Raw genomic sequence first — 15486 nt, forward strand, 5'->3', positions numbered from 1 at the left:
TAAATTTCCTCATATGTAAACTTCTGCCTCAGTCACGGCAGACTGACTTTCATCGTTACTTCACAATGTCATTAAAGTTCGTCTTTTGTTATTGTTTTGATTGAGAAATTACAGAAATCAATACAGTGGGTGTAAAACTTGTACAGAAAGTACCGACCACAGTTGAGTTTTTGTTTTTCTTTATCTCCTTATTGTTTTTATATTTTGTGATTATAGTTGTTTTGAATCCACCTCAGATTTGCTGGTTGGAAAATTCTGTCATGTTCTGGCAAAAAATAATTGTTTAAGCCACAATTAACTGTATGATTTCTTCAGCGTTTACTGAGAAGCAAATATCAGCTAATAAACTTCAAAGAAATTGGCCTAATGAATTGAATTACTGTGCGTGACAATTATCGATATAGACCAATATAAAAATTTTTATTGTTATATCATTTTTATTCATATCACCCAGCCCCAGGTGTGTCACACTTTTAGGCCTCTCGACAACTCTGACACAATAAATATCTATAATCCCTGTCATCCTCTGGGACCTCTGTCAGGCTCTGGACCTGTGAATCATTTAGGATTTCCCCCCAAACTGTGATGTGGCTGATGGCAGCTGTGGGTGTGAGGGGGAAGGGGGGGATCACCAGGGCACCTGAAGGACACCCCCAGGAGGTGTGAAGGACAGTGAGTTTTGGTGTCAGGCTAATTTGACCATGGGTGGCAGTGCTCACACGCTTAGTGGCAAGGTTACCTCTCCCTGCTCTGAGAGGAGACCCAGATTCAATTAAGGCTGGCCCCAGTTTGCAGATCCTTTTAACACAGGGGGCCTTCCCAATGCACACACAAACACACACATCTGTCAGTTAACACACACGCCAAACACATGGCAAACTCATGCATGCAGGCCAGTACGTACTTACACACAATACATACATTTGTGTGATCATTTTTAGCTGCATCTTTCAATAATGATTCTGCATGTACATTCGTACAAATCATGTTTTGTTTAGTAGCAAGTGTTAGCAGAAGCACACCAAACACATTTTCTAGTTTAATCCCTTAACTTCAGGATTGGTGCTGGTAATTTGAGATTAATCTGTCACAACAGATGTGTTTTTCTATGTTCGCTTTTGTCAAAATTATGTCATCATAATACAGTTTTCAGCAGACTTTTGAAAACGTATTGGTGCATATAAGGGGATTTCAGAATCAGCTGCTTGTGTGAAATACAAGATTCACAATACTATTACGAACAGTACTGTGTGTATTTGGTGGGGGTTTTTACATTTGGCCTCTGTTTTATTATTTTTTTTTTTTTTATTATTACTTTAAATCATTTGTAGCAGCTGTGTGCAACACTCAGAGCAACTCTATGGTTAATTGTCTGAGCCAGGATTGTCTGCACATGGATCTCAACATGGAGGAGGCTGAGCCAGTGGCTAGCACGTACAGTGCTAACAACGGAAAAAGAGCTAACAGAGCTGAGAGAGTTAAAGTGGGAGGCATTGTGCCTCTGCAGCAATGCTGTCCTTCGTAAAAGCCCAGATCATAGCCACATTATAAATACTGACAAAAAGTGACACTGCCAAATTGGAGCATAAAACAACTTAACTGCAAACTATAAACTACTCAGTTCAGTTATAGGTATGATGGGAGGCATGGGTGTCACTACAACATGTGCAGTCAGTGAATGTGACTGCAGTGGAAACATTGTTTTAAAATTGCTAAACGCCATCAAATATGGATTGGTGCAAATAACAATACTTTGTGAATTTTTGAAATGATTACTTTTTCTATATATTTTTTTTTCCATTAATTTTGACTTTTGAGGAAAATGTATGGGACCCTCTATTAGCTGTACCAGTGACACAGCGTTGCTAGCTTTAAAAATGCAGGGAAAGTTTGCAGACATAGTAGCTTAATCTGTAAATGGAAACATATTTTTGTCAACAGATATCTTAGCCATAGCAAGACTAATATGGGGTATTTTTTTGTTCGGTAAACCCCAAGATCTCGGAAAGTAAAACCTAAAACTAGCCGGCGGACTCAACTGGGGATAGAATATGTGCCCGTTGCTAGGTCGTTACTAAGGTCCGACCTACCCTCTGGAGCAGTAAAACAAGGTTTCATTATATAGAGAGTTCTTCTGACGTGAGTGATTGTTTTTCAGTTATTAGTCAGACTCCTTGTCTTTCCATGGAAACGGGAGCCAACTGTCGCCGAAAAGTTGCTATTTTGAGAACTAACTGACCCTAGACATGAATATATTTTCATTATATAGTTTACTTTGTTGGTAATAGTTGTATGATCGCAATATTATACTTCAGTGATATTTACAGACCGAGGCGCTCGTGCCGCAAATAACGCTAAAGCACACCCCTCTGGTGTAATATTGCTTAAGTGAGCTACTCACAGTTCACAGGCGAACATGAGTCCAATCACAGCCTCAGTGGCGACGATGAAGGGCAGCGGCGGATCTCCTTGAAGCCAGAGGGACACCCGTGCTTTCCCGGTCACACGGGGCGCTGTCTGGTAGTCCACTCGTCCAGCGCGAGCCGGTCGTTAGCTAGGTGCTAACGGATTCGCTATCAGCCGATGATAGTTTACAAAGTTAAGAGTTGCTGGCAGAGGCACTGTAGGGCATGCCGCTGAGCTGACTGACAGACTTCTTGTAAGGATGTTTAACTATCAGTAGATAGTAAATTCATTCACTTTTGTTAGCTGGTCGCTACCTTTAAGGAGAAAAGCCAACCACTAGCTTCCCTGCTGCAGTCTTATCTCTGTCGTCGTAACTTGGACCTGCTCTCTTCCTCATCCCGCCCATTAACCAATCACAAGTTCAGAGACGTGACGTCTCTCTTTCTGGACTAATCAGAGGCAAATAAAACTCTGCACGAGCAAGGTAGTCTGTCACCCCCGGGATGTACGCTCATGCAAACTATAGACAAATTACTATTTCTGCATGGTATTTTTAATGATGTTAACATTTCTGCTAACACATACCATTTTAACTCGGGATTTACCCAGGGGTTACTCCCGTATACCTCTAACAATAAAATGATAAAGCTTTTATTATGTAGCTGACTTTTAAATCTTAGATGTTATAACAGTGATACTCAATCTACCACCAGTGGGCCAAATCCGCCCCCAATAGAGTGCCAAGTGGCCCCGCAAACATTTTCTCATTCACAATAAAAATAAAGAGATTCAAGCTGGGAATTGTTTTTGTACTTTTAGAATACATAAGGTGCCATAGTGCATAAAACAACATCGTGATAGAGCTTGTTTATCAAAAAAGTGCCAATAGAGGATCTCCCGCACCCCCGACAGATGTCCTAGCCAAGCCCTTACGTCCAGAAATCCTAGAATCCTATAAATGTCATCAAATCCTAGAAATGTCCTATAATCAGAAACATCTAAAAACCCTAGAAAGGTCTCTAGAAACATCCTAAAATCCTAGAAATGTCCTAAAATCAGAAACATCCTAAAATCTCAGAAATGTCCTAAATTCGTAGAAATACCCTAACATCAGATAAACGTCCTAAAATCATAGAAATGTGATGAAATAAATGAAATAGGACCTTTGCGACTGGTCCCTGGCCTCCTGTCATTTTGCAAAAGTGGCCCCCAAGCTAAGCAAGTTGAATATCCCTGTTAGAGTTTCCATACATTATCAAATAAAATATGTGACAATAATATAACTTTTAACATTTAAATAAAGCAGAATAAATGTTCCCTGTTGTAGATTACCACTGTCAAGCAGGTTTCAAGTCACTGCAAATTAAAGTTCTTCTCATTCTAAAAACCAAAAATACTGCATGCAACAAAACAAACACTCAAAAGAAATCATGGCACTGTATGTTTAAAAATGACAAATGTCTGCAGAATTTGTAATAAATGTTCTAAAAAGTGCCAGAAGTTGGTTCTGTCCCTGATGTTGGTGCTACAGTAACTGCTCTGGTTACAGATGGGACGCGGTGAAGGAGGGTTTTCCTCTCCTCCATCTTACTCAGATCCGTGTTCTGCTTTCTGATTAATGGCACCTGCTCATCATAATGCTATCTGCCGGAATCTGCATACCAATGATCCCAGTCGCCTATCGATTCACCCCTCATCTTCCCCACACACACCCTGGAGACTGATACACACACGCACGCACACACACACACCCTCTCTCTCCCTCCCCCGACCACTGTCATTATAAAAGTCAGCAGCTGCTGCATGCATTGATCATAAATCATAATTGCTTGTCCATTTTTCCCCACTTGTTTAATGTTGCTGTCAGGGACAGTGGGGGGAGAAAAGGGGGAGGCGGGGAAGGAGGAGAAGAAAAGCCCTGAGAAAGTTTTCTGAGACACAAAAAGATATAATGGTAAGAAAGAAATAGATCTAGTTGAATTTCAGTAAAGTGCGTGGTGGCCGTTACCGGAGTTTCAGCTCAGCATTTGTCTGCATTAACTTTTGTATTCAGCTTTAGTGTTTCCTTCTCTTGAGAAACATGTTGGAAGTGATTTTTTTTGCAGGTACTCTGCTTCCTCTGAAAGTGTTGTACTTCTCACTAGAAGAATAAAAACCTTGCTTTTGTTTTGTTAGCAGAGATGACTGCCAGTCATCTTGGCTAAGGTTTTGTTTGTGTGCAGTAATTACACTAATGTCTCAAAATGACTGTAGCGATGATTTATTGACGTTAAATTACAGCACCTTTAAATAGTATTTTTATTTCCAGACTAAACATTTGTTAGTGAAAGACAGCGATGAAGCCGATAATATGTTGTCCATCATAAGATGAATACCAATTTAATTATTGTTACTGTTGAGAATGACACATTTCTTATTAATAGGTTTTGAAAAGACGACACATAAGAAAGAGAATTGGCTTGATTTAGTGGCAATAAAGAAAACTGTGTCAAGGAAAGGAAATCCTTCCAGTAGCTGCTGTCATAGTGAAGAAATTTCCCCAACAGACTGATACGCTGTATTACCGCTAAGTTTTGTTGTTTTTAAAATTACTTAATTTATCCTGTTTTTAGTGCTTTGTAAAAATGCTTTATTATTAGGCTTTTCAGTGTGTTGATTTTATAATGACAAACATTGAACCATTTTGAAACCAATGAAATACTTCATAATTGTTAAATGCAGAACACAGAAGGGCAACAATAGGGGACACAGCATTTTTTTTCAGCTGAAATGCTTTGGTAACATCTGGTTGCTATAATATAGAATATGCAGGGAAGTAAAACTGTTTTTTTTTTTCATACAAAGTTTGAAAGTTTGAATGGGCTCAGCAGTACGTTTAGTGTGACAGTGGCATTCATTTGATAGAGTAAACAAGCTAACAGTGCGAACAACATATAGAAACATTTGCAAAAAGCCAGAGACTGTGTCGTAATAAGTTGATGTGAGCTGTAAATTCACCACTCATAAGCAGAAGAAAGATGTCTGTTATTTCAGAGACTTAAGGTGCAAAGTCTCTCCACCTCCCTGCTGCACATCACAACTGCTGCAGTCTGTAACAAAGATTTTCATTAAAATCAAAAACGCTCAATCTGTAGCAAAATCTGGGAACAAAAACATCTCCAGACGCACACTGAACAGCACACTGACGAGCAAGAAAACAAAAAACGACTGCTCAACTACAAGCAATCTCAGTCAATTTAGGGGTGTTAGACTGATGATTCGAATCTCCTTCAACTTTCTAGGGGGAGCCCCAGACAAAGTTGAATAGTTTTTAACTCCTGACAAACAGAAAAAGACAATCAGCACTTCATCACACTGTTGGCATTTGATGCAGAGTGTAAATTCGTGGTTCTTCCATGAGAAAAAAGAAACAAAAAAAGGACATTGCAGCTGTGATGGTCATTGCCACCTCTGCAGTTGGCTTGTCAATAGTGTAATATTGCAATATTGCCGTTAGTGTGACGGTCCTAACAGTGGCCTTCAGATCACATCCACCACACTACACGCACACACACACGCGCACACACACTGTGCTTTCCTTAGTCTCGTGCTGCAGCAGACTCTACAGCTTGCAATTTATTCGGCAGACCTTTAACCTTAACCCACAATCCCTCCTCTGGCCTCGACAAAGACAAACCGAATGAAACACAGACAGACAGACTTATTTTCAAATAGAAATAGACTCAAGGGACATCTGCGTCCTATTTGTGTCCCCGACTGAGTTAAGTTCTGCCTCTGATGTGCCCTTGATCCATCCACTTCATGCCGGTGTAAACAGCTTGGGGTTGAACATTTGCAGTATTCTTGTCCTGTCGTCCGACGTCCGTGAAGGCAGACTGACGGGGACAACAAGTTAAACCACTTTCCAGAAATGAACACAACATCTGTGGCAGTCCCTTTGTGTGTTCTGTGCAGATAAACAGAGTTACAGACTGTGTTTTATTTGATCCTGGTTGGCCTCGGTCTGATTCTGGTCCGTCCTGCCATCTATTAGGACACTCTGACCAAAAAAGACATATACACACAATCATTTGTCTCTGTTTTCTCTTTCTTTGGGCCAATTTTGGACTAGTTACTGTACTATTTTGATTTGCAAAGAAATTAGACTGTGTGCTCATATCTGCCTATATCCTTGATTTGCTGTCTTTCTCTTTCATCCATCTTGCTTCACATCGCTTTTGTGGTAGAAATGATAGATTGGTGTGACTTAAATTCAGCAAAACTGCAATTGTACTAATAGATCAATCCCTATCCATGCTGCTCCTAAGCATATTGCTGCACCCCATTAGGGTGATACACTACACAGTGCTGGATCTCTGCTGCTGCTGCTGCTGGTATTGTGCAAGCAGCGGCTTTATTGAGCACTCTGCTGACATCCAGCCCAGCATTTCTGCACCGCAAGGGGAAACTTTGGATGACATGTAAAAGCAGGGTTTCGGTGCGACATGCCTCCATAATGGGATGGGAACAGGGGTGCACTAGAGATGGGGCAGGGGTGGTGGAGGGGGGGGGGGGTGGAAGTGTCAGGGATGGATACGTGGGGGTATTGGGGGGAGAGTGGTGGGATGAGAAGAGGAGGGGAGGGAGTGTCTCTTTCAGGCTGCTTCCAAAGCAAATGGAAGACAATCCAATTTCCTGTGATTCCATCAAGCCTCCGTCCTGGATGAAGGGGCATTAGGGAACGCTGAGAGGACAGGCCGTTGACCCCTCACATGAACATGCACAAAGCATGTACGCCGCGCACACACTGGCAAAATATTTTCTCACAAACATGCATGGATACAGGCAACATACTGTATCTCTTTTGTCTTATTACTTTAGTCACTGCACTTTAAAGCAAATATATTTTTTGTTTGTGAATTATCAACCTTCATTCATACTTTGTGTGTGTGAATGTGCGCGTGTGTGTGTGTGTGTGCTTGTTGAACAACTAACGGCAGATTAGCGTTCACTGCAGATTAGGGCTTAAACCCCTTACACTTTAATTATAACTGTATGTATTTATGTGCATCAAGGTCTTTCACTTGGCCCCGGCTGTAAACATCTGTCACTGCCCCATTGTGGCCCAAGTAAGTGTGTGTGTGTGTGTGTGTGTGTGTGTGTGTGTGTGTGTGTATGTGCACGTGCACACCATGCAGTAAATAAAAAGAAAATCAGTTGAGTTTTTTTTCCTCTATGCAATTGCATCTAAATTCAGCCCAGTCGCCAGCAGAAAATGTTGGCATTGTACATTTCTGCAAACCACAAATACGTTACATTTGTTTGTAGTTTACATATCAAATCAACATTTTGAAATTGAATATATAAGCAGACTTTGTCATTGGTTGGTGGAGGAGATGGTGGATGGCGGTTGTGATTTAGCAAGTCATTGCTGTGTTCCCAGTGGCTTATTAGGTACCAATCATGGATGTTTTTAGCAACACATTGGTGTTTTTCTAGCTGATTTTTAGGCATGAAAAGGGCTTTCTTTTTACAAACACATTGTTGCCTTTTCAAGTGGTATAGTGACCTGCACAGCATATCATTTTTAGCGAGACACTGCTGCTTTTTTTTCCAAGCATAGTGGCCCAAAAAGTGGTTGTTTCTTACAGACATCACTGCTTTTCCTGCTGAGATAATGGCCGAAAAAGCTGTTGTTTCATACGTAAACACTGCTGCTATTCCTGTCAGGATTGTGCCCCCCAAACAAGGAATTTTAATCCAAAACATAATCTTTTCATAACCATAACCAGGTGTTTTTTTGTGCCTAAACATAAACACGTTAGCCACAGCACTCTTCCTCTTTCTCTCTCTCTCTCCCTCTCTTTTTTTCTCTCTCAAGAATCAGCATCATTGGGGGAGACAAACACAATGTCCACAATACATCGCAGGTTGTGATTTGACTCGCAGACAGACAGCATTGTTGTCTTGGGTTAACTACGGCACGCTTTCCACGCTGGTGGCGATTTGCATCTGTGCTCTGTGATCCACCCAGAGGGAATAGAAAGCTCTAATCCAATCAGCAGGTCCCCGAAGTGCTGCCCCTGAGAGAGAGAGAGAGACACAGAGAGAGAGAGAGAGAGAGAGAGAGAGAGAGAACAATAGGATCACTCTGCACTGGGCCCAGCTCAAGAGGGAAGACAGGAAAGGGACGAAGAAGGAAAGGAAGAGGATTAAGATTGAAGAGGAGACTGAATGAAAAAGAGGGAGAAAGGTAGATGTGGTAATGAAAGGAGAGAGAAGAGGAGTGACTGGGGAAAGCAAGATGTGACGTTGGGCAAGGTAATGACAAGGGAGGTGTGGTTTGGAGGAAAAAGGGTCAGAGGAAGAAGAAGAGGAGGAAGGATTGGAAGGGAGTAGAGGAAGGACATGGAAGTAACCAAAAACAGGAAGGTGCATGCTGTGAGAAGGGCAAAGGTGGAAAGACTAATGAATAATTTCACCATAACAGTCTTGGTAATTTGGAGGTATTTCCACTGCTGTGACATTTTACGGCACAGAAGGAAATGTCACTGCGCCTGCTGGTTTTTAATCTGTCTCTGAGCGTTTGAGACCATTGTGCTCGGCCTAACGACTGCTCTTGTTCTGAGACTAGAGGCAACAGTTTGACCATTTATCATCATTATGAGGTGCAAAGGCAGGCTGGAGCAGTGATTAAGAACTGAATCTCCTGTTGATGATGCCTGTCATATATTGTGTCTTATTATACCTGCACACACACACACACACACACACACACACACACATATACACACATACACACATACACAGAGACACACATTTCCCCATCCCTGTCTGCAATCCACACTTCTAACAAGAATTATATCTCCACCATTGACCCCTTGACCCCAAGTATCATTTTTACTGTTCAAAAGACACACTCTCACACACACACATGCACACAGGAGACCACCACTGATTCTCTGGTCACCCTCTTACACTGAGTCTTCTCTCCATTGTCCCTGAGCTCTTGTGTGTCAGGGTCTTGTAGCCTCCATGGTAAAATTATTTAAAAGACAAGGCTGTAAATATTCTTGTATGGCTGTATATATCTTTTTCTCATTGTTAAAAAATCATATCAAAAGTCCAAAACCAACAAGACTATATAAGTATTTTCAGCCTATCTAAAACCTGATATCACTTATTCCTCCACAGACATCCACTGAGGTCCAAAAAACTATTATAAACAGACCAACAGACCTGTTTACAACTGGTATTAATGTGTGTTATGGGTAATATGATCCCACTTAAACTGCTCGTCGAGCTGGTCTTGGGCACATATGATCACATATCTTTTGTCATGTAAATGCTAATGTATCCTGATGCATCCTTGACAAGGACTACTTCATCAATGCAGGACGTGGTGATGGTATGGTGACTATGTGCTAACACTCTAATCTTAAAGTTTTATGACAAGTTGGATGAAGGTTTGCATGACCATCCATCGTTTTGTCCTATGGACAGTATCTCCAGCTGTACTGACACAACCACTAACACAACTAGCGAGAATGCTATTGAGCAGCTAGCAAGAGTGTTGGATGTCATAACTCTGCACGTGGCCTTTTGTCAGTCTAGTGTAACTGATGTAGGCAGTAACAAAAAATCAGAACACAAGTGTGCTGGAGACGTGTGATAAACAGTGTGAATGGCAATATCTCACAGCTGTCCATGTGTGTTGGAATCACCGCAACCCATGTTGATACCAGGGTACACAGGCTGATATGTTCCTTCGTTTTGATGAGCATAAACACTGTAGTTTGTTTTGAGTCAATCCCACATACATCATCCTGCTGCTAGACCTACAAATGTATCTTAATCCAAGATGGAAAATAGTCCCTTGTTGATGCACTGTTTCTGCCGGTTTGAGTAACATTTGCTAAACACTGCAGTGCCGGGCTGTACTAAAAAATAATAATAACGTGAAACTATATACTTGTGAGACATTTTTTAAGATGTGCATATTCAGTTGGAACAAATGGGCCTAGGGTAGATTGATAGTGAAGTCATAAAAGTGATAGGTAGGTCAAAAAGTCAAAATGACAATACTGATGATTGTTCAGACCATCAGTATAAGCCACCGAGTTATAATTCTGAATCCGCGATTTTCAAGTTATTTCAGTTCAGTTTTATTTATAAATTGCAATAACACAAATCACAATTTGCCTCACAGGGCTTTACAACATGCAACACCCTCTACCTTTGGACCCTCACATCAGAGATCTCTGACAACTACCATATCTCCCATTTGGCACAAAAAACTTCAGAACTGTGAACAGTCTGAAACATTGCTACAGAAATTGCTGATGATGTCCACGGTCCAATATCAACACTAACTGAATCAATCGAGATAACTGAAATTAAGCTATACCTCATTTATTTGTCTTTGCTTTCCCTTGTTGACCGACCAATACATTTAGGTAACACAATAAAAGAGCATTTGTATTTTAATAAAGCATGAACACTTCCAAGTCACAAGATAATGGGAGATTTTCCTGTTCTTCTTGTTCTACCCAAACTACTTAAATACAGCATAATGCATTGTTGTGTATTGATAGAAAACATATGGAATAATACCAACATTAATCTCTATAAAACTTTCCATCTAGATTCTACTGAGACTGTGTTGGGGACCATTTGGGTTGAGATGTAAATTTGGTTTTTGGGAGGTAGATACAACGGGAGGCACCTCCACCGTAACATATTTAGTTTCAGTAGCTTGTTGGTTCAGGTTGATTAGAGCTGGAAGTCACCTGCAAGTTGAACAATTTGATTTGCAGGTCACGTGTTTCTCAAATCAATATCTCATCGTCTCATAATCCCCCTTTGCTACAATGAAAACATGGCACCCTTTGTCCGTAGCCAACAAGTAGGAGGTGATTGGTATTCTAGTAGCTCAAAGTTTCCCTGTTTACTCTTGGGAAGTTTGAGCAAAGCAATTTCTCTCATACCCAATGCTCAGGATATATATTTTGTTACATCTGATATTATTAAGACTTGTTTCTATCTTACAGGATAATGAAGGACAGACAGCGCTACATTATGGTAAGAAGGCCTCTTTTTTAAATCTCTGCAGTCCGAAGTGTTGTATATGCACTTTAAATGTATTTTTCTGCCATAAAGCATTTTGTAAGTGTATGTACTTATTTTGCAAATGGTGAATATCTCATTTTGGAACAAAACTCTTCACATTTATCGTACACTGACATTATGTTTTGTGTGTGCACACTCTTTTTATAGAAAGCAGCATTTGTCTAACATTTGTCATCTTTCCTTCCTCTTCCTCCCACGCTCTCTCCTCCATTCCTCATCTTTATTTTCTACCGTTGTTTTTCACCCAGTTTCTTATATTCCTCTCTGTTGTGTCCTGTGTGTGTCTGTGTGTGTGCTTTGGTATGTATGTGTGGATGCCTGCCTGGTTTTGTTCTGCGTGCGTGTGTAATAATCGGCATGCCTCCCAGAGGAAATCAGCAGTGGTCCTTAGACTCCCCTGACCCTCTCGTGCCCCAACACAAATGTCCCTCAGGGGCGTTTCCCCTGTCCTCTGAGTGTGTGCGTGTGTGTGGCTACACCATCTGTCCCCCAGCTTTGTGGCGTTGGTGCAGGCATGTTGCATCACCCACCGGAGATCTGCACACACAAACACACTCAGCAGAGGAAGCCCCGAGGATGGGGCATAAAAAGATGACTAATAAACATAAGCGATGAACTCCAAGAGACAAATAGCAGAGAATGAAAATTCATTCCCACCTCTCTTTGCACAGGGCCACAGTGGCTGGCAAGTGATTAATTGAGGGTTTACTGCTCACCATAAATTGTTCTCCTCCTCTACGGCTCCCCTGAGGGCCAGCCACTTTTTACAGCTCAAGGCCCAGGCGAGACACCCGCCACGCGCACATGCGCACACACGCACGCACACACACACACACACACACACACACACACACACACACACACACACACTGGCACTGGCTAAATAAAATACTGTTTAGAGCAACAAGAGGAGGACTGCAAGCGTGGCTGGAAAAATAAGCCAAGCTTTGTTAGTCTGATTTGGCTGAAAGATAAGTGGTTCTCATAGTGTTTGATACTTACACACCTTGTGCTATTCATAGACACAACTTGAGCACACACTTGCTTACACACTTGCGTGCATTCCGATGTATCATCATATCTCATGCACACACACTCCAGCCAGCCCGCCAGCCACCCCTGAGCTGGAGGTTAAAAGGCCTGACTGTCAATCACTGTGGCTGCTGACATCAGCGATCATGGCGCAGCACAGAGTCTGCTCTTTAAGAGGAGCGAGCGATTGACACCGACAGAGGAGAGCACTCAGAACAAGAGAGGAGGAGAGAGGGGATGGGGAGGGGGCGAGGTGCCAGAGGTGCATTGGGAAAGCAGGGACCTGCTAACTGGGTTAAGAAAGTGCAAGCCTCCCCCACTTCCTCCCCCTCATGCGGAGAGAGAGGAGACCCTTTTAGTGGGACACAAATTGCCAATGGGGCAGAAATGAAGTGTTTGAGAGAACCACAGGTCCAGGCCGGTGTCAGTGCTGGGCCGGCAGATGGGCTTTTCATTAACTGCAGCACCGTGCATACTGTACTAAACTACTAAACGCAGAGGAAAAGGATGAGCCATATTTACTCAAACCTTGTTCACATCATCATAACACTCCAAAATGAGCTGCAGTGGTTCATAAAATCAATCATTATGATATTTATCCAGGTAAGAATAAAAGACAGACAAGGTAACGATGCCTCAGCTAGCAATTATGGTAATTAAAACGTTCTGAGAATGGTGCAATTCAACCAATGCAATGTTTTAGTAATGTTTTTAGCGGCAAGTTTTCTTTTAGTTCCCTGAATGTTCCTCTTAAAGTTAGGGTGACATTCTCTATAAACATCAAAAAATGTTAAAAATGTGTTCTTATTGTTCACATACCACATTACATTACATTTTCATGAAAAAATGTCTGTAATCTCAGTCCTCAGTAACATCCTCAGTAACATCTAAATAACATCTAAGTAACATCTGAATATTGCTTTGGAAATATTATTCCTTATTTCTCTATTCGTTGTGAAAACTTTCAACACAAGATTAACTGTAAAGGCAGACTCACTGCCTTGCTTCTCACCACTGGAGGTACCTCCCTGGCTGTCGCCACTCTCTGACGACATCTTGCATTTGGCACCTTGGCAACATGAAGAAGCTGAAAAATACAGACTTGACATGCAATGGCCTTTCGTTGGCCTCTGATTGACGTACCCTGATGTTCTTACCCTAACCCTAACCAATCTCACTCCTGTTGCCTGAACCTAACCAACTCAGCCAACGAAGGCAACCAGTGATAGCCACTCAGAGGGAGAGTAGGGCAAGTCACATTGAAATTTTTAAGTGATGATGGAGTCAGGGGATCACCGAAGTTTCTAGGATTCATCCTTTGGGGATCATGAATGTCTGCATCAAGTTTCATAAAAATCCATCCACACTTGTTACAATATTGTAGTGTGGACCAAAATGGTGGACCAACGAATGGACGGACAGTTGTGCAGCTTCTAGCATGGCTAATACGTTACATGCCTTGCAGAATTGTTGCATATATATTTGCTTTCTGTCCTCTACTTCTTTTATTTATCTTCTTTACTGTTTTCTTCTCCTTCTAACTCCTCCATTATCTTTCTCTCTTGTCTCTGTAGCATCAGCGTGCGAGTTTGCCGAGATTGTGGAGCTTCTGCTGAACGCCGGAGCTGACCCGTCCATTAAAGACATGGAGGGCTCTCTCCCTGAGGAGGTCACTGAATCCAGTGCCATCTCCTCTCTCCTGCGTCAGTACACAGCTCCGAAAGGCTAGATCACCAACCTGCCGCCACCTGGTCCCTACTCCTTCCCTTGTCTCATCCCTGTTTCTCTCATACGCCCATCCTCCTCAATTCTCCTTCATCCCCGAAGAGACTCTGTTCATCCCCAGCAGTTAGTAGACCAGGATTACAACAATTTTATTTGGTTTGATTTCCAAATACTTGAGGTGAGTTTGATTTTGTTGGCTTAGCTCTTTGGAAGTTCAGGTTGTAAATGTTAGCCCTTCCATCTGATGAGACATATGAAATGAAGCACACCACATGTATTTTTGTTCATCTAAATACTGAATATTGACTTTACATTCCCAGTAGGGATGAGTGATATGACGGTTACTGTGAGCACTGCACTGAGGTAGTTATACCTTTAAATATCTCTGGTTATATTCCATTACTGTAGGCCATGTTGAAAATCCATAAGCAGGACTGCTTATTGGTAATACTGGAATGATGTGATGAAATATCTGGATTTGTCAGGTATTTACATCACCGGAAGAACAAAAAAAAAGACATTTCCATTCACTTATTTTACCCGTTAACAGTATAAATTTGAGAAAATTCATGTCAAAGCGATATGAAATGGCATACTGTGATAGCATACTTTATACATATCACCCACTCCTACTGCCCAGGTCTGACAATCAGCCAGGCCTTTTAGTCTGGGTCAGCCCTCTCTGACCGTTTGTTCATGATTCAGTTGTTACATTCAAGGAATGCTTTAATCATTTGTCATTTATCTCATTAAAGTCTTCAACAAAAACTTTCCCTCTGACTTGCTCTCTGCTCATTAAATAACTTAAAATCAGATGACACTTTTGTATGCTGAAAATCATAATATAACATTCATAGTACAAACATACACTGCAAGTATACATTGACTTATTATGTATAATGTAGCCTTTGTACTAGAAAAACTTAAACTTGCAGCCCACCTTAGTGAGCCCCACATTGAACCCAAATCAAATATCCATACATTCATTCAGGTTAGAGTTAGAGTTCAAGTGCTTTTCAAAACAAATAAGTTTCATAAAATATCCTCTACAAAGCAGGTAAAATTGAAAAAAAAAAAAAACGATTTAATGGAAGACAACTTTGGGGGGGCTCACACAGATGATGACACCTACCAGGACCAGTTCTAATTTTAAAGGCCACAAAATTAAAAGTCCAGGCAGATAAAATACACATAACAAATATACAGGGTAATATA

The 15486-nt window shown here is 41.4% G+C and overlaps 1 protein-coding gene across 1 annotated transcript in view; it reads left to right on the forward strand.

Annotated features, from left to right (window-relative positions):
* The window catches only part of acbd6 (acyl-CoA binding domain containing 6), a 42217-nt gene extending 27173 nt beyond the window's left edge, over nt 1-15044 (forward strand). Inside the window, exons 7-8 of the mRNA XM_042481019.1 lie at nt 11436-11466; nt 14121-15044. Coding sequence (XP_042336953.1) covers nt 11436-11466; nt 14121-14275 — 186 coding nt within the window. The 3' untranslated portion in view covers nt 14276-15044. The remainder of the gene's footprint in view (nt 1-11435; nt 11467-14120) is intronic.
* Nucleotides 15045-15486: the final 442 nt, after the last annotated feature.

Source organism: Plectropomus leopardus, chromosome 3, assembly GCF_008729295.1.
Source record: "Plectropomus leopardus isolate mb chromosome 3, YSFRI_Pleo_2.0, whole genome shotgun sequence".
NCBI classification, from domain to species: domain Eukaryota; kingdom Metazoa; phylum Chordata; class Actinopteri; order Perciformes; family Serranidae; genus Plectropomus; species Plectropomus leopardus.